Source organism: Anomaloglossus baeobatrachus, chromosome 1 (assembly GCF_048569485.1).
Source record: "Anomaloglossus baeobatrachus isolate aAnoBae1 chromosome 1, aAnoBae1.hap1, whole genome shotgun sequence".
NCBI lineage: Eukaryota > Metazoa > Chordata > Amphibia > Anura > Aromobatidae > Anomaloglossus > Anomaloglossus baeobatrachus.
The window spans coordinates 179,678,656-179,699,092 of record NC_134353.1 but is presented as its reverse complement, the minus strand read 5'-3'; the positions used below and the strand labels follow the sequence as shown (position 1 = coordinate 179,699,092).

The 20,437-nt window shown below is 50.2% G+C and overlaps 1 protein-coding gene across 1 annotated transcript in view; it reads left to right on the top strand.

Annotated features, from left to right (window-relative positions):
* C1H19orf44 (chromosome 1 C19orf44 homolog) overlaps nucleotides 1-20,437 on the top strand; it is a 91,882-nt gene that overhangs the window by 56,036 nt on the left and 15,409 nt on the right. Inside the window, exons 6-7 of the mRNA XM_075335078.1 lie at nucleotides 9,496-9,566; nucleotides 9,763-10,246. Of these exons, the coding sequence (XP_075191193.1) occupies nucleotides 9,496-9,566; nucleotides 9,763-10,246 (555 nt within the window). The remainder of the gene's footprint in view (nucleotides 1-9,495; nucleotides 9,567-9,762; nucleotides 10,247-20,437) is intronic.

Genomic DNA, 20,437 nt, shown 5'->3' with positions numbered 1-20,437 from the left:
CATATCGCGGAGATTAGCCGATCTCCTAGCCGTCATTAGGGGGTAATCGGACAAAGAGTCCTTCAGGGCAGGGTCTGATGTTAAGATAGACCAGTGGCGATTCAGAATGGCACGAATATTATGCCATTCATGATTAAAAGTAGTAATGAATCTGACCGCCTGATGTTCTGGTCTATCTTTATTTCTTGACAGTAGGAGTTGCGACCTTGGAGTGTTTTTGGCCCTAAGGTAGCCCTTCTTAATACTGCGGTTGCTGTATCCCCTTTCCTGGAACCGTGACTTAAGGTTATGTCTGTGTCTTTTTAACATCCTTCCTCTTGGCCTCACTTTTTCTACTACTTTGTTCCCACATGTACTTTTCATATGTATTTTTCTTCAGCGCTCTATTGGGAGACCCAGACGATTGGGGTATAGCTACTGCCCTCCGGAGGCCACACAAAGCACTACACTAAAAAGTGCAAGGCCCCTCCCCTTCTGGCTATACCCCCCCGTGGTGTCACGGGTTCTCCAGTTTTCAAGCTTTGTGCGAAGGAGGTCAGACATCCACGCATAGCTCCACAGATTTTAGTCAGCAGTAGCTGCTGACTATTTCGGATGGAAGAAAAGAGGGCCCATATAGGGCCCCCAGCATGCTCCCTTCTCACCCGTTGATGGTGTTGTAAGGTTGAGGTACCTATTGCTGGTACGGCGGCTGGAGCCCACATGCTGTTTTCCTTCCCCATCCCCCTGAGGGGCTCTGGGTGAAGTGGGATCCTGCCGGCCTCAAACCTCTGACGCCGGGCTCCATCCACAGACCCATTTGAACCTGCTGGATACGGAGCTGGAGTACCGTTCAGGGACATGGCCCTGCACCATTAACAGGTACTCTGTGTCCCCGTACACAAGGCACAGCACACTCCAGACTTGCTGGGTGTGCTAGTGCGCCGGGGACAGTAAGGGGTTACAGTCACTGCAGCCTTGCTGAGTGACTTTGTGTTTTGGGAACTACCGCGCCGGACGCTCCGGGAGCGGCGGCGCGGCTGGGACTTGTAGTTCGCCGGGGACTGGGCGCCGACCGCGCTTTTACGGCGGCGGCGCTTATAAATCCAGTCCCCGGCTTCTGCGGCCTAGTGCCGCTTCGTTCCCGCCCCCTCCCTGTCACTCAGGGAAGGGGACAGGCGCTGAGCAATCAGCAGCGCCGAGGGCTGGAGCCTTATTTATATGCTCCAGCCCTCTCACTGCACACTGTCGGACGCCGGATTCCCGCTCTGCCTTGGGGGCACGCCCACGGCCCGCCCCTCCTCACATGAGCTGGGGAAGAAGCCGGCAGCCATTACTGCAGTCCGAGCTCGGACTTTCAGCAACCAGGCAGGACGGTGGCGATCATACACCCGCTTATAAGCGGGCGGTAAGCGGCACACATAGTGCTGACCACATATAACTGCAGTGTGTACATGTGTTGTTTTTAACTGCATAGGTCGCTATATGCCCGCCTGGGGAGCGACACATCAGCAGCAGGAAAGCAGGTGTGCTAAGGCACAGGCTTTCTAGGCTGCTTGTATTGCACGACTGAGGTGTTCATTTGTGTTTATGCTTATGTGCTATACATTGCACTGTACAGTCGCTAGTCTTAGCTATATTCTCCTGGAATGGCTAGACTACAGCAGCAGAAAACCAAGGGTGCTGGGGCACAGGTTTTTTTCTATGCTGCTTGTATTGCATGGGCTGCAGTGTGCATTTGTACTTGTGCTTGTATGCTATACATTGCACTGTATGGTCACTCTTCTGGGCCATATTCCCCTAGAGGACTAGTCTACAGCAGCAGAAGAGCTGGGGTGCCAGGGCACAGGCTTCTATGCTGCTTGTATTGCATGTGCGGCAGTGTTCATTTGTACTTGTGCTTGTATGCTATACATTGCACTGTAGGGTCACTCTTGGCTATATTCCCCTAGATGACTAGTATACAGCAGCAGAAGAGCAGGGGTGCCAGGGCACAGGCTTCTATGCTGCTTGTATTGCTTGTGCTGCAGTGGTCATTTGTACTTTATGCCTGTATGCTATACATTGCACTGTACGGTCACCAATCTTGGCTATATACTTCTAGATAGCTAGTCGGCAGCGGCAAAAAAGCAACACAGATTTTCAGTGTTGTTTTTACTACATGGGATGCTGTTCATGACACCGTCCCATTGTGTGCATGCTCCCCTGTAGCACGTCGTCTGCGGGGGTCTCTAGCACTTCGTCTGCCGGGGTTTCTACTAGTTGTGGCCAAAGAAACCTCCTGTCAACCCTGTCCATGGACAGGGACGGAGTAGTCATAATATAGAGACTTGCAGTCCAGACAGGCCATGGGCAATCTACTTGACCAAAAGGCAGCTCTTCAGGGCTTTGATACTGACATCGCTATCGATCCGGATACACCGGGTGGTAACGCCATACGGAATGTCCTATACCGTCCATCAATGGAAGGTTGGATCTTTCTCCCTCAGCTCCCCCAGTGGAGATAGGAGACGAACAGGAGAAGTCCCTTTTCAGTATCTCACACAGATATTGAGTATTTTTCTGGCCACGCTGACTTCAGAGAAGCAGTCCAGGAACACCACGCTTACCAGATAAGCGTCTTCTCCAAACGTTTTTAGGATACACGTTATCCCTTTTCCCCTGACGTGGTCAGCGCTGGACCCAGGGTCCAAAGGTGGATTCTCCAATCTCCAGGCTTGCATCTAGAGCCATAGTTGCACTGGAGATGGGGCTTCACTTAAAGATGCCAGTCACAGACAGATGGACTCTGGTTGAAATCTGTCTAGGAAGCTATCGGCGTGTCGGTTGCTCCGGCATCCACAGCCGTATAGGCAACCTAACCTTTTCAGCTGTTCTTGCGCAGCTGGCCTTGAGCACAGGGACATCTGTACCGCAGAGGCGTCCGTAACCCCGCAATGTCTGCACTGCGACTTACCCTGTTAATACTGTCCTAAAAGTACAGTCGAGGTTTCGGTCCTTCCCAAGCTCCGGCAGGTCCCAATTGTCCTCGTGCAAAAGGGCTACAAAACCTCAGACGGGCTCAGATTCCGGCCGGGCTCAATCACGCCCAAGGAAGGCAGTCGGAGGAACCGCTACCAAGGCGGTCTCCTCAGGACTCTCAGCTCTCTCTCTCTCTCTCTCTCCGCATCCGCGGTTGATGGCAGACTCCCCCGCCTTTGGCGACATTTAGCTGCCACAGGTCACAGACCGGTGGGTGACGGACATTGTGCTCACGTGCACAGGACAGTGTTCTGTTCTCGTCCTCCGACTCCATTTCCCTGCTGCAGGCGGTGGATGCTCTAAGAGCAGAAGGAGTGGTGATCCCTGTCTCCCCTCAGGAACGAGGGCGAGGGTTTGTACTCCAATCTCTTTGTGGCTCCAAAAAAGGACGGTTCCTTCCGTCCCGTTCTGGTCCTGACACTGCTCAACGAGCATGCGAACGCCAGGCGGTTCCGGATGGGATCCCTCCGATCCGTCATTACCTCAATGTCTCGAGGAGACTTCCTTGCCTCAACAGACATCAAAGATGCCTATCTCCACGTGCCAATTGCTACGGAGCACCAACGTTTTCTACGTTTTGTGATAGGAGACGAACATCTTCAGTTCGTAGCTCTGCCATTCAGTCTGGCGACAGCCCCACGGGTGTTCACCAAGGTCATGGCAGCAGTGGTAGCAGTCTTGCACTTTCAGGGACACCCGGTGATCCCGTACTTGGACGATCTACTCGTCAAAGCACCCTCCCTCGAGGCATGCCAACACAGCCTGAATGTTACGCGGGAGACTCTCCACTTTCGGGTGGATCATCAATTTGGCAAGGTCAAATCTGTCCCCGACTCTATCACTAACGTATCTCGGCATGAAGTTTCATACTCTATCAGCAAGAGTGAAGCTTCCGCTGAACAAGCAGCGTTCACTGCTGACAGAGGTGCAGTCTCTCCTTCAAGGCCAGTCGCACCCCTTAAGGCGCCTCATGCACTTCCTAAGGAAGATGGTGGCAGCCATCGAGGCAGTTCTCTTTGCGCAGTTTCATCTGCGCCAACGGCAATGGGACATTCTCCGCCAATGGGACGGGCAGTCAACCTCCCTGGACAGGGAAGTCTCCCTTTCCCAGACGGCCGAGGACTCTCTGCTATAGTGGCTTATTCCCACCTCATTGTCATAGCCCCCATCCTGGGCAGTGGTCACGACAGATACGAGTCTGTCAGGGTGGGGAGCAGTTTGTCTCCGCCACATGGCTCAGGGGACGTGGACTCAGCAGGAGTCCACCCCTCAGATCGATGTTCTGGAAATCGGGGCAGGGTATCTTACCCCATTAGCCTTCCAGAAGTGGCTAGAAGGAGAGCAGATCCGAATCCAGTCGGACATCTCCACAGCGGTGGCATACATCAACCACCAAGAAGGGACGCGCAGTCAGCAAGCCTTCCAGGAAGTCAGGCGAATCCTCATGTGGGTGGAGGACACAGCATCCACCATATCCGCAGTTCTCATTCCAGGCGTAGAATTCTGGGAAGCAGACTTCCTCAGTCGCCAGGGTATGGACGCGGGGGAATGGTCCCTTCACTCGGACGTGTTTCAGGAAATCTGTTGCCGCTGGGGGGTGCCGGACGTCGACCTAATGGCGTCTCGGCACACCAACAAGGTCCCGGCATTTATGGCACGATCGCGCGATCACAGAGCTCTGGCGGCAGACGCCTTAGTGCAAGATTGGTCGCAGTTCCGGCTCACATATGTGTTTCCACCTCTGGCACTCTTGCCCAGAGTACTGCGCAAAAAATCAGATCCGATTGCAGCCGCGTCATACTCGTCGCACCAGACTGGCCGAGGAGATCGTGGTACCCGGATCTGTGGCATCTCACGGTCGGCCGACCGTGGTCACTACCAGACCGACCAGACTTACTGTCCCAAGGGCCGTTTTCTCCATCGGAATTCTGCGGCCCTGAACCTGACTGGGTGGCCTTTGTGTCCTGGATCCTAGCGTCTTCAGGATTATCCCAAGGGGTCGTTGCCACCATGAGACAGGCTAGGAAGCCCACGTCTGCTAAGATCTACCACAGAACGTGGAAGATTTTCTTAATCTGGTGCTCTACTCAGGGAGTGTCTCCCTGGCCATTTGCATTGCCTACTTTTCTTTCCTTCCTACAATAGGAGTTAGAAAAGGGCTTGTCACTCGACTCCCTCAAAGGGCAAGTCTCAGCACTATCCGTGTTTTTTTTCAGAGGCGTCTAGCACGTCTTTCTAAGGTGTGCACGTTCCCGCAGGGGGTTTGTCATATCGTACCCCCGTACAAGCGGCCGTTAGATCCATGGGATCTGAACAGGGTTCTAGTTGCTCTCCAGAAGCCGCCTTTCGAGCCTCTGAAGGAAGTTCCTTTTTCTCGCCTGTCACAGAAGGTGGCGTTTCTCGTTGCGTTCACATCGCTTCGGCGAGTGTCTGAGCTGGCAGCTCTGTCTTCCAAGGCTCCCTTCCTGGTGTTTCACCAGGACAAGGTAGTGCTGCGCCCCATTCCGGAGTTTCTCCCTAAGGTCGTATCCTCGTTTCATCTTAATCAGGATATCTCCTTACCGTACTTTTGCAATCATCCGGTTCACCGGTATGAGAATGATTTACGTTTGCTAGATCTGGTGAGAGCACTCAGAATCTACATTTCCCGCACGGCGCCCATACGCCGTTCCGATGCACTTTTTTTGTCCTTGTCGCTGGTACGCGCAAGACGTTGCAGGCTTCTAAAGCCACCCTGGCTCGATGGATCACAGAACCAATTCTGGAAGCCTACCGTTCTGCAGGGCTTCCGGTTCTTTCAGGGCTGAAAGCCCATTCAACCAGAGCCGTGGGTGCGTCCTGGGCACTACGACACCAGGCTTCGGCTCAACAGGTGTGCCAGGCAGCTACCTGGTTGAGTCTGCACATTTTTCACCAAACATTCTCAGGTGCATACCTATGCTTCGGCGGATGCCAGCTTAGGTAGAAGAGTCCTGCAGGCGGCAGTGATTTCCCCGTAGGGGAGGGCTGTCTTGCAGCTCTAACATGAGGTATTTATTTACCCACCCAGGGACAGCTTTTGGACGTCCCAATCGTCTGGGTCTCCCAATAGAGCGCTGAAGAAGAAGGGAATTTTGTTACTTACCGTAAATTCCTTTTCTTCTAGCTCTTATTGGGAGACCCAGCACCCGCCCTGTTGTCCTTCGGGATTTTTTTGTTGTTTGCGGGTACACATGTTGTTCATGTTGAACGGTTTTTCAGTTCTCCGATGTTACTCGGAGTTAATTTGTTTAAACCAGTTATTGGCTTTCCTCCTTCTTGCTTTGGCACTAAAACTGGAGAACCCGTGACACCACGGGGGGGTATAGCCAGAAGGGGAGGGGCCTTGCACTTTTTAGTGTAGTGCTTTGTGTGGCCTCCGGAGGGCAGTAGCTATACCCCAATCGTCTGGGTCTCCCAATAAGAGCTAGAAGAAAAGGAATTTACGGTAAGTAACAAAATTCCCTTCTTTCTTATCCATTTTTGATATAATATAAATTAAGACATTAATAGAAATAAAAATACATATTTTTGTGAAGCAGCTCTACTCGTGTTTCTCCTGTTTTTTGTACTGTACATTGCAGCGTTTTGGAAGCAGCTGAAGTATGCTACATCCAAAACGCTGCTAACACTGATCGTGGGCACGCAGCCTTAGAAGATTCTTTATTACAGCCTGGCTATTAGGACAGGGGGTACCAAACAGTCTCTGATACAAAGGCCTTACTGGTGCTGTAGTTTCCTAAGGAGATTCTTTATCACAGCCTGGCTAATAGCAAATAATCTCCTTAGGAAAATACAGCACCAGTGAGGCCTTTGTGTCAGGGCAGAGGGCACCAAATAGTCTCTAACACACACCTGCTCTAAACACCGAGAAGCCTCCCGCCAAACACACCCCACGGCCTCCGGGCCTTGACTTACTGTGTAGCCGCCAGGCCAGGTGACTTGCCGCCTGCTTCCTTCCACCTTGAATCCTCCTCCGAGCCGTGACACTTCCTGCCTTCTGCGCCTACGGACGCAAGATTATATTCCTGACTAGCTGTTAAGGCTGCTTTACACGAGACGACCGATTGTGCGATTTCACGAACGATCGTACCCGCCCCCCTCATTTGTGCGTCACGGGCAAATCGCTGCCCATGTCGCACAAAGTCATGAAACCCCCGTCACACGTACTTACCTGCTGAGCGACCTCGCTGTGGACGGCGAACATCCTCTTCCTGAAGGGGGAGGGACGTTCGGCGTCACAGCAACGTCAAACAGCCAGCTGCGAATAGAAGCGAGGGGCAGAGATGAGAGGGACGTAAACATCCCGCCTACCTCCTTCCTTCCGCATTGCCGGCGGGACGCAGGTAAGCTGTGTTCATCGTTCCCGGGATGTCACACGGAGCGATGTGTGCTACCCCGGGTACGATGAACAACCGGCACCATTTTAATTACAATTTTTTGAAACTGAGCGATGAGTACATGATTCACGATTTGTGAGCAATAGTGCGTCGCTCGGAGGTGTCACACGAGACGACGTCGTGATCGATGCTGGATGTGCGTCACGAAAACCGTGACCCCGACGTTGCATCGCACGATAGCTCGTCTCATGTAAAGCACCCTTTAGGCTCACAGCACCGCGAGAGGCAGGAGGCTCACAGCACCGCGAGAGGCAGGAGGCTCACAGCACCGCGAGAGGCAGGAGGCTCACAGCACCGCGAGAGGCAGGAGGCTCACAGCACCGCGAGAGGCAGGAGGCTCACAGCACCGCGAGAGGCAGGAGGCTCACAGCACCGCGGCATGAGACCATGGGTCGGAGGATCCCCACCCTGCACTAGCTGAAGCAAGACAGGGGCTGGGGTCGGCCCCGGGCAGAGATCAGCGCTCCCCCTGGGCTGGGATCACCCGGGCTGGGATCAGCAACCCCCCTGGGCTGGAATCACCTGGGATTGGGATCAGCGGGCCCCCCCCGGACAGAGATCATCGGGCGGGCCACCCCACTTCCCCGGCGATCGTCTTCAGCTCACGGCGCTTACCTGACCCGCTGGCTGCCGCGTCCTCACCACCTCAGCCGCTGCTACTTGCAGGAGTGTAGGTCGCAGAGTGACTACCTCACCACCCTGCTGCACAGCCCAGCTATGACACACTACTCTTCTCCAATGACCTTGCCTCCACTCCAGCACATGGCTAAATTGCATGCTCCGCCCTTACACATGCAAATTAGTCATGTCTGGTAGTGCAGCGACACTGCGGGGCCCCTCTGCTGCTGCTGTGACTGGGGCCTGATGACGAGAAGGGGCCCGTCCTGCCTGGGGCTTAATAAAGCTAAGTAATTACCCCGGGCCTGGCCGGGCCCCCTGTCTTCATGGGGCCCGGTACACCAGGCACAATAGTAATGCCCTGAGGGCGGCCCTGCACGGTGGTACCGTACTGGTTACAGATGGCAGTGCATTGGAACTCAAGGACCTGCGATGGAATGCATTGATGTGTTCCGCAGCTCCTCGATGTATTCCACCACCTCACATTCTAATGAAGTGTCCTGCAGTATTCTTTAACTTTTTTAGCTGCATGGACACTTCATTATTGAACCGTGACTACACCTTAAGGCCACTTCACACACAGAGATAAATCCTTGGCAGACCTGTGGTTGGAGTGAAATCATGGACATATTGTTCTATTTGTACACAGCCACAAACCTGGCACTAATTGTCCACAATTTCACTGCAACCACAGATCTGCCGCAGATTTATCTCTGTGTGTGACAGGGCCTTTATTCAGAAAATTCCTGCTAGGGCTTATTTTCGGGCTAGGGCTTAATTTTTGGGGAAACTGTAGTTTTTCAAGTACCTGCCGATACGTTTGTAGCCCCATATGAAAAAATGAGGAAACATCCCAGATAATCCTTTTTTAATTGGGTTCTTGCATATTTTTTTACAAATTGATGAAGATAGCCTTTTAAAGGGAATGTGTCAGAAGGTTTTTGCTACCTCATCTGATAGCAGCATAATGTAGGCAAAGATGCCCTGAATCCAACAATGTTTCACTTAGTTTACTGGATGCAGCGGTTCTGACAGAGATTTTAGATTTAACAATGCAGCAGAGCTCAGAAAGCTGCCCCCGCCCACACCAGGTGCTCTATGTACAATTTCTATAGACAGTGAGCTGTTTATTAGAGGAAGGGGCAGGGTCAGATGAGTGACCACATGCCAGCTAGTCAAAGCATTGAGATCACCAGGTGATAAAGTTTAAGTAAATAGCAGCACACAACTTGATGTGTGACACATCCTTGCATTCTTTGTTTTAACCTCTATCTCATGCTGTCCTGAAATTACATAGCAAAAACTTGCTGACAGATTCCCTTTAAGGGAATGACAAAAAGTCCCTCATCTTAACAAGATGTTATCTCTCACTGATGCCAATGCTTTGCATTTTGTAATATTCTTACTAGAATCTATTGTTACTGTATTATTTTATTATTGTGTATGCTTTACCTTTTAGATTTTAAACTGAATATCCTAAGTTTGGATGATCTGGCACTCCCTGTAGACGCAGAGGAGCCTAAAATAAAGGTTAGGCGTTAATTTCATGTTATTATTGTGAAATACACTAGCATACCTGCTAAGCAATCTTAATGCGATTTTATTAATTGTGACCAATTTACTAAACTGAATAGTGTAATGGAACCAATTCCTTGTACAGTAATTTATGAACGTTCTATAACCTTTTTGTGTTCATTTTGATCAATGAGACTTTTTCCTACCCTAGATAATGGGTGAAAAGCCTAAGCATCTTATGCATCACTCATCTGTTCAAGACAAAGGACACACGGTTAGCAGGGACGCAAAGTCAGTCCCGAGACAGTCCACCTCAGAAGAGGAATCTGTTGCAGAAGCACACTCCGAGACCAACAAAGATTCCAAAATGTTACCCCCTCGGCACAGATATGAATCCAGCTCTTCTGAGCATAACATTCCAGAAACCGCAGATGAATCCACAGTTAATTCTGTGTACTCGGAGGATTTTGAAGGATCTGTTCATACAGAGACTGATCATAGTTCAAAATCTGATTCATATTCCTACTCTAAATCTTTATCTGCAAAAAAATCTGTTCTTCTCTCACATCATTCCTACACCCCATCCAATAAAGCAGGCCCGTGGAAAAAAATGGCTGAGAACATACGGAGAGTAACGGTAAAGGAAATTGCTGTGCAGACCAGTGATGATGGATTCATTTATCATTGGCCACGTGGTAAGTATGGTCATGATGTTACAACCTTTCAACTTGTATACGCAGAGACGTCCTGGCCTAGCTTGAAGAGGGTCATGGTTTCGGCACAAGGAGATAGTAAGAGTAGGTGGCGCAAACCAAACGGGGACAGCGTGTAGCAGAAGAAATGATTGGTAAAGAATTTGTTACTATTAGTAATTATGACATATACTATACGCCTTCCTCTGACTGGAGTACATTTCTTTCGATGAATGAATTTAATTCATTTTACTCACTTGTGAATTAGTGAATTTTTGTCTTTTTAAAGAATTTGGTTCATCCCATTTCAGCAAAATTTTCATCAAGACTGGCGTTTTGTGTAAGACCTTAACCCCTTAACGACCCATGACGTACTATGTACGTCATGGATCGTGTGCCGGTAAGCCCCGCCCCCTGCCGCCGGCAGGCGGCGGCGAGACGCGCACATATCAGCTGTTATCAACAGCTGATATGTGTGCCTTTTAGCCGCGGGTGGAATCGCTTCCACCCGCGGCCATTAACCCCTTACATTTCGCTGCCAAAGTCTTGGCAGCGATATGTCAATGGGCGCCGCCATGACAGTGACTTACCCCGCCCCCACCGGAAGTCACGTGACATGATCACGTGACTTTCGGCGGTTGCCATGGTAGCACAGGGTCATGTGATGACGCCTGTAGCTAACATGAGTCACTTCCTCTCAATGCCGGAATACAGCCGGCATTGAAAGTGAAGCAGCAAATCTGCAGTTCTCAGCTCTGTAGCTGAGATCTGCAGATAGTGCAGAGTGATCGGATTGCTGATCGCAATAGCCCCCTAGGGGGACTAGTAAAATAAAAAAAAAAGTAAAAAAAAAGTTTTAAAAAATTAAAAAAAATAAAAAAACCTAAAAGTTCAAATCACCCCCCCTTTAACCCCATTGAAAATTAAAGGGTTAAAAAAATAAAAAATACACACATATTTGGTATCGCCACGTTCAGAAATGCCCGATCTATCAAAATATAAAATCAATGAATCTGATCAGTAAACGGCATAGCGGCAAAAGAATTCCAAACGCCAAAATTACGTTTTTTGATCGCCGCAAATTTTGCGCAAAATGCAATAACAGGCGATCAAAACGTAGCATCTGCGCAAAAATGGTACCGTTAAGAACGTCAGGTCGAGACGCAAAAAATAAGCCATCACTGAGCCTCAGATCCTGAAAAATGAGAACGCTACGGGTTTTGGAAAATGGCGCAAAACGTGCGTCACGTTTTTTGGACAAGCTTGTGAATTTTTTTTAACCCCTTAGATACAAGTAAACCTATACATGTTTGGTGTCTACAAACTCGCACCGACCTGAGGCATCATACCCACACATCAGTTTTACCATATAGTGAACACGGTGAATAAAATATCCCAAAAACTATTGTACAATCCCACTTTTTTTGCAATTTTTCCGCACTTGGAATTTTTTTGCCGTTTTCCAGGACACTATATGGTAAAACTTATGGTTTCATTTAAAAGTACAACTCGTCCCGCAAAAAACAAGCCCTCATATGGCAAGATTGATGGAAAAATAAAAAAGTTACGCCTCTCGGAAGAAGGGGAGCAAAAAACAAAAACGCAAAAACGGAAAGTGCCCGGGGGCTGAAGGGGTTAATGTGAAAGCACTGTTTGTACATTGCCCAGGATTGTAACTGTCTCTCTTCCGCTCTGTCTGTCTGTCTGTCTGTCTGTCTGTCTCTCTCTCTCTCTGTCTCTATATGTCTGTTTGAATGTCTCTCTGTCTCTTTCCCTGTCTGCCTCTGTCTGTCTATTTCTCTATCGCTCTCTCTGTCTGTCTCTGATTGTCTCTTTACCTGCCTGTCTCTTTGCCTGCCTGTCGGCCTCTTTCTCTCTCTTTCCCTGTCTGCCTCTTTCCCTGTCTCTTTCCCTGTCTGCCTCTTTCTCTGTTTGCCTGTGTGCCTATGTCTGTCTGTCTGTCTCTGCACAGAAATCATATTACCTCACACATAAGCATCTTGTACTAAGAATGTCCTTCGTTGCCTATAGCAACCAATCACAGCTCCTATTAATGACCTGTAGCTCTCAGCTCCATTGACTTTAGGCAGGTTTTTTGCAGAGTAAGGCTATGTGCGCACGTTGCGTAAATACATGCAGTTACGCTGCGCTTTGTAGCGCAGCGTAACTGCATGCGTCCTGCGTCCCCTGCACAGTCTATGGAGATTGTGCAGGGGCCGTGCGCACGTGGCGTTTAAGAGCGCAGCGCTTCGGCTACTGCCGAAGCGCTGCGTAAAAAGAAGTGACATGTCACTTCTTTCCTGCACTTTGCCGGCAGCTCCTGCTCTGTCTATGGCAGGAGCTGCAGGCAGAGCGCATGGAATCGGCTTTCACTACGGACATTTCTGCAGCGATTTAAAGCGCACATGTGCTCTTCAGATCGCTGCAGAAATTTCTGCAGTGACTGTACGCAACGTGCGCACATAGCCTAACTGTAAAGTGCGGGGTTAACTTTTCCTGTCAAAACATAGTCTATGACGTTCCCTGAGTCAATTGAGGAGTCTGTGCAAAATTTCGTGATTGCAAATGCGACGGTGCGGCTTCCTTTAGTGGACATACGTACGTACGTACGTACGTACGTACGTACGTACGTACGTACACTCAGCTTTATATATTAGATATTTTAACCCCTTTACGACTAATGATATGCTATACACCTCATAAGTCGCTTCCCTGCCTTTAATGCTGAGCCCGCATCTGTCCCTGCAGATGATGGTTGAATCATTTAGCTTTCATCTGTCTCTAACAGCAGCATGTGCAGCGGCACTCTGACCACAGCTGTTAACAGGTTAAATGCTGCTCTCAATGTCTGACAGCGGCACGTAGCGCTTGCTGGCAGGGGAGGTGTTCTATTCTGAGCCTTAACAGTATTCCCGTGATGCAATCTTGGGTCATCAATATATTGCCATGACAGCCAGGGGTCAGCCCCTCTGTCGGTCATCACAGTACTTTTGTGAAAACCACCCATAGCTGGCTTTCATAGGAGACTGTGATTTCTTCTATATACACCAGTAAGTTACCGTATTTTTCGGACCATAAGACGCACTTTTTTTCCCCCAAATGTTGGGAGAAAGTTGGGGGTGCGTCTTATGGTCTGACTATAGGGCTGCGGCCGGGAACGAGGGTGCTGCGGTGGAGCGGGTCATCGGGGGCACGAGCAGGCAGCAGCAGCGCCTGCCGTGACCACGTGGGCCCGCTCATTACATATGCACGCCCATCCTCCCGCCCATCTCTCAGCGCTGAAGCCGGCATTGACAGGTGGGCGGGAGGATGAGCGGGGACGCGCGCATAGTAAAGAGCTGGTCTGCATGATCACCCCTGGCAATTACAGCCTGGAGTGATCATGTGCGGCTGTATTCACTGCCCCCCGCGCGTCATCATCAGCGCGGGGTGCAGTGAATCAGTGCACTCACCCGTCCCCGTGTGTGGAGCCGTCCGCCTGCAGCACGCGATGTCTTCCTGTCTGTGCCGGTCAGCTGATCTGTGCTGATCAGCTGATCGGCACAGACAGGAAGACATCGCGTGCTGCAGGGGAACGGCTCCACACACACAGGTCATAGCCGCTGAGAGGAAGATGATCGGTGCTGGAGGGAGTGAGGAAAAGGTGAGTATAAACGTTTATTTTTTTTTCTCTGTGCTATAGGATACAGGCCATATACCAGGATGGTATATGAGCACGATGGGGGCATATAGCTGGATGGGAGTATATGAGCAGGATGGATGGGGGGTATATGAACAGGATGGGAGTATATGAGCAGGATGGGAGTATATGAGCAGGATGGGAGTATATGAGCAGGATGGGAGTATATGAGCAGGATGGGAGTATATGAGCAGGATGGGAGTATATGAGCAGGATGGGAGTATATGAGCAGGATGGGAGTATATGAGCAGGATGGGAGTATATGAGCAGGATGGGAGTATATGAACAGGATGGGAGTATATGAGCAGGATGGGAGTATATGAGCAGGATGGGAGTATATGAGCAGGATGGGAGTATATGAACAGGATGGGAGTATATGAACAGGATGGGAGTATATGAACAGGATGGGAGTATATGAACAGGATGGGAGTATATGAACAGGATGGGAGTATATGAACAGGATGGGAGTATATGAACAGGATGGGAGTATATGAACAGGATGGGAGTATATGAACAGGATGGGAGTATATGAACAGGATGGGAGTATATGAGCACGATGGGAGTATATGAGCACGATGGGAGTATATGAGCACGATGGGGGCATGAGCAGGATGGATGGGGGTATATGAACAGGATGGGGGGTATATGAACAGGATGGGGGGTATATGAACAGGATGGGGGGTATATGAACAGGATGGGGGGTATATGAACAGGATGGGGGGTATATGAACAGGATGGGGGGTATAGGAACAGGATGGGGGGGGTATAGGAGCAGGATGGGGGGTATAGGAGCAGGATGGGGGTATAGGAGCAGGATGGGGGTATAGGAGCAGGATGGGGGTATAGGAACAGGATGGGGGTATAGGAACAGGATGGGGGTATAGGAACAGGATGGGAGTATATGAGCAGGATGGGAGTATATGAGCAGGATGGATGGGGGAAATATCAATAGGATGGATGGGGGGTATATCAATAGGATGGGGGTATATGAACAGGATGAGGGAATATGAGCAGGATGCTGGTATATGAGCAGGATGGGGGTTTATAGCAGGATCATACACAAGGCAGGAGGATCATTACCAGGATGGGGTACCTTAGTAGAGAATTTGGGGACATTACCCCCATAACAGTGTCAGCAGCAGATCCTCGCCCCATAACAGTGTGTCATGACCACATTTTTTTGCTTAAAGTTTTATTTTCCTCCTCTAAAACCAGGGTGCGTCTTATAGTCCGGTGCGTCTTATAGTCCGAAAAATACGGTATATTACTGTACTGGGCTGTTTTACCCTATGGATGAAAAAAATTATGAATTAAGTAAAAAAAAAAAACGTTCCCCACAATTTTTATCTTAAAATATATTTTATGAAATACATGTAGGCAAACACAACCCCCCCCCCCCCGCCTCCCACTACACATATTTGGTATCTACACCACCATAAAAAGCCCAGAGAATTCATTTGTTGTTATACTAAACAGTATAAAATATAAACAAGAATAAAACTTAACTTTAGGACACTTTTTTCAATTGTTCTGCAAAATAAATTATGGTATATAAATGACAGTGATTTATTTGTATCTCAAAGCAGTGCTAAAACAACAATATAATTTGACATGCATAAACAAACCTTCATTCAGCCATTTCAGTGAAAATAATGAAAGTCAGGGTACGTTCCCATGATCAGTACCCATTGAGTTTTTGACACTGCAAAATTTTGACACCATGTCCTCACCTAAGTTTGCTTGCTTTTTTTTTTTCATTGCGTTTTTGTGTGCTTTTTTGACATTTTTTTGTCTATTTGGTGTATCTCTATTTGGTGTATCATCCTTTAAAGAAAGCGGTTTATTTCTAAAACGTCTGCGCGGATTACATGCATTAATGCGTTTCTGCCATGTAAACACACCAAAAACGCATATGCATCTTTTACCTTCTGAATGTCCGCATCTAATGCAAGTCTATGGGAAAATTCCGAACAGAAACCTCAGCATCTCTGCAAGAAAAATTGACATGTTGCAGATTGGAAAAACTCCTCTGCGGTCTGTTTACACAGCGTAAAAAAAGCACCGTGGACATGAGATTTTTATTAATACCGTCCACTTTGCTTGTACTATGAAACATTGCATTTTTTAATGCAGTGAAAATAAGCAGCATCAAAAACGCGAGTAAGGCTATGTTCGCACGTTGCGTTTTTTTCCGCGTTTCTGCAGCGTTTTTAGCAGCAGCGTTTTTGCGCTAAAACGCATGCGTTTTTGATTGCCAGCAAAGTCTATGGGAAAAGCAGAAATCCTGTCTGCACTTTGCTTTTTTTTCAGCAGCGTTTAATTTGCATATTTGTGGTCAAAAAACATGCTGAAAAAGAAGCAGCATGTCAGTTGTTTTTGCCATTTCTGCAGCGTTTCCTTAACATTGGAGTCAATGAGAAATGGCAAAACGCAACCAAAATCAACTTTCCTGCGTTTTTCATGCTTTTTACCTGCTTTTCCACTGCGTTTTTGGCTTCAAAAACGCATGCTTTTCTGGCATAAAATTAAAGGGTTATAATGTTCCTTTACACACACACAATAACCGAAAATTTAAATGCTAAAAAATAATACACTTTACCTATTTTCCAGTTAAAATGTGCATAACCACTATTATTTCATTAAAATTGATAATTTTTCATATAGTTTTATTAAAAGTTAATTTTATATTTCTTTGTCGCTCCATTGGGAGACCCAGACAATTGGGTGTATAGCTTCTGCCTCCGGAGGCCACACAAAGTATTACACTTTAAAAAGTGTAACCCCTCCCCTCTGCCTATACACCCTCTCGTGCATCACGGGCTCCTCAGTTTTATGCTTTGTGTGGAAGGAGGCACACATCCACTCATGCATTCTCATTTTAGTTATATCGGTTGGAAGAAAAGTGGGCCCCCACGGGGCCCCCGGCATGTTCCCTTCTCACCCCACTACGTCGGCGGTGCTGTTAAGGTTGAGGTACCCATTGTGGGTACAAAGGCCGGAGCCTCATGCTGTCTCCTTCACCATCCCTTAGAGGCTCTGGGAGAAGTGGGATCCTGAGCGGTCATCCATTCACTGGGACCGTGCTCCCTCCGCAGCCCCTGTGGGAATCTGTCGGACAGGAGTTTATTTATCTTCAGGGACCGGGCCCTGCATCACTAAGGTACTCTGTATCCCCATGGGGGATGTGCATGGAGCGCCTTCATCCCGGACGCTGCAGCAGCTGCTTATTTGTGATGGCCGGCGGACTTCCGCGCCGACCGCGCCTGTTTGTCGGCCGCGGTCTTAAATTTAGTCCCCGGCTTCAATTGCGGCCTAGTAGCAAAACTCCCGCCCCCGGGCCTGTCTATCAGGGATAAGGGCGGGACTGCCGACCTGACGTCGGATGTGAGGGCCGGAGCATTCTGTATGTTTCCTCCCCCCTCACTGATCACTGTGGGGACTCCAGATTCCCGCACTTTTCTAACGCCGCCCACGGCTCCACTCCTCCCCTGAGAGCTCCGGCAGCCATTTCTTTGGCATTCTGCCTGTGGAGGATTTCCTGGAAAGAGCTCTGCAACGCTGGGAGACCTAAGGCAGGGAATCTGGAGGACACACACTCCGCTTTTTAGCGGTCGGTAAGCCACACCGGTCACCCGGTGCTGGTCCCCTTGGGGTGCCGGAATAGATACTATATATATATTTATATATTTCTGTTCGGTCGGGCTGTATACCCTTCCCATATATCCTCAGTGATCACTCTCCTAGGAGACAACAGCATGTCGTCCACAAGGAGCAAGGGTGCCAAGGCACAGGGTTATTTTGCGACCTGTACCTCTTGTGCGGCTAAGTTACCTGCGGGTTCCACCTACCCTCACTGTGAGCAATGCTCAACCCCTGTTTTGCTTCCTCAACCGGAGCCTCGGTCACTAGTGGGCCCCTCGGCTCAGGTAGAACCCCTTGCTCCCCCTGTCCAGGCGGCAGGGACAGAGTTTGCAGTTTTTGCTGAAAAACGCTCTGAGTCACTCTCACAATCCATGGCTCAGTCTATGGACAAATGGTCTGCCAAGCTGCTTGAAGCTTTGCAGTCCAGACCGGTCCTTACACAGGCCCCGGGCCCTGTTGGATCTTCACCTCCAGGCCCCTCTCTGTCCGCGCCGCAGCACGTTCCCAGGGGGGGCCCTAGGTCTCACGTGGAGGACTCCGGCCCGGACCACAGTCCCAGACCGGCTAAGCGGGCCCGCTGGGAATCTTCCCCGACTTCTTCACGCTGCTCGGGTTCCCAGCGTGAGGACTCTCTGGAGGACGAGGCGGACATCGCAGCTCAGGGCTCTGACACTGACGTTGCTCTCAATCTTGATACACCTGAAGGGGACGCCATAGTAAATGACCTTATCTCGTCCATCAACCAGGTGTTAGATATCTCTCCCCCGCCGCCACCTGTAGAGGAGTCGACTTCTCAGCAGGAGAAACACCAGTTTCGTTTCCCTAAACGTACACGGAGTGCGTTTTTCGATCACTCTAACTTCAGAGATGCTGTCCAGAAGCCCAGAGCGGTTCCGGACAAGCGCTTTACTAAGCGCCTTACTGACACACGTTACCCCTTCCCCTCTGACGTTGTTAAGGGTTGGGCTCAATGTCCCAAGGTGGATCCCCCAGTCTCTAGATTGGCGGCTAGATCTGTGGTATCGGTTGCAGATGGATCATCGCTAAAGGATGCCACTGACAGGCAGATAGAGCTCCTGGTGAAATCCATCTATGAAGCCACGGGCGCGTCTTTTGCCCCGGCTTTTGCAGCCGTGTGGGCACTCCAAGCTATTTCAGCTTGTCTGGCTGAGATTAATGCGGTCACACGTAATTCTGCTCCGCAGGTTGCGTCTTTGACTTCTCAGGCGTCAGCTTTTTCTTCCTACGCCATGAACGCAGTTTTAGACTCTGCTAGCCGTACAGCGGTGGCATCCGCTAACTCTGTGGCAGTCCGCAGGGCCATGTGGCTGCGCGAATGGAAGGCAGACTCGGCTTCCAAGAGGTTCTTAACCGGTTTGCCGTTTGCTGGCGACCGCTTGTTTGGTGAACGATTGGATGAGATTATTAAGGAATCCAAGGGAAAGGACTCCTCCTTACCCCAGTCCAAACCAAAGAGACCTCAGCAACGGAAAATACAATCGAGGTTTCGGTCCTTTCGTCCCTCCGCCAAGCCCCAATCCTCTTCGTCCAGCAGGCCGGAGAAAGGCCAGAGGAACTCCTATGCGTGGCGGTCCAAGTCACGCCCCCAAAAGGCCGCAGGAGGCACTGCTTCCAAGGCGGCCTCCTCATGACTCTCGGCATCCCCGAACCGCATCCTCGGTCGGTGGCAGGCTCTCCCGCTTTTGCGACACCCGGTGGCCACAAGTTCAAGACCGATGGGTGAGAGACATTCTGTCTCACGGTTACAGGATAGAGTTCAGCTCTCGTCCCCCGACTCGTTTCTTCAGAACATCTCCGCCCCCCGAGCGAGCCGATGCACTTTTTCAGGCGGTGAACGCTCTGAAGACAGAAGGAGTTGTGATCCCTGTTCCCCTCCAGGAACATGGTCGCGGCTTTTACTCCAACTTGTTTGTGGTGCCAAAGAAGGACGGCTCGTTCCGTCCCGTTCTGGACCTCAAACTGCTCAACAGACATGTGAGCACCAGACGGTTTCGGATGGAATCTCTCCGCTCTGTCATCGCTTCGATGTCACAAGGAGACTTCCTAGCATCGATCGACATCAAGGATGCTTATCTTCATGTGCCGATCGCACCCGAACATCAACGCTTTTTGCGTTTTGCCATCGGGGACGAACACCTTCAGTTCGTGGCATTGCCTTTCGGCCTGGCGACAGCCCCACGGGTGTTCACCAAGGTCATGGCATCTGTAGTGGCGGTCCTACACTCTCAGGGCCACTCGGTGATTCCCTACTTAGACGATCTTCTGGTCAGGGCACCCTCTCAGATGGCGTGTCAAAACAGCCTTTCCATCGCTCTGGCGACTCTCCAGCAGTTCGGGTGGATCATAAACTTCCCAAAATCCAAGTTGACACCGACCCAATCACTGACGTACCTTGGGATGGAGTTTCATACTCCGTCAGCAGTAGTCATGCTACCGCTGGACAAACAGCTTTCGCTGCAGGCAGGGGTGCAATCTCTTCTTCGGGGTCAGTCACACCCCTTGAGGCGCCTCATGCACTTCCTGGGGAAGATGGTGGCAGCGATGGAGGCAGTGCCCTTCGCGCAATTCCATCTGCGGCCACTCCAGTGGGACATTCTCCGCAAATGGGACAGGAGGTCGATTTCACTCGACAGGAACGTCTCTCTTTCCCTTGCAACCAAGACGTCACTTCAGTGGTGGCTCCTTCCCAACTCTCTATCGCAGGGAAAATCCTTCCTACCCCCCACCTGGGCTGTGGTCACGACGGACACGAGCCTGTCAGGGTGGGGGGCGGTTTTTCTCCACCACAGGGCTCAGGGAACCTGGACTCCGATAGTCATCCCTTCAGATCAATATTCTGGAGATAAGGGCAG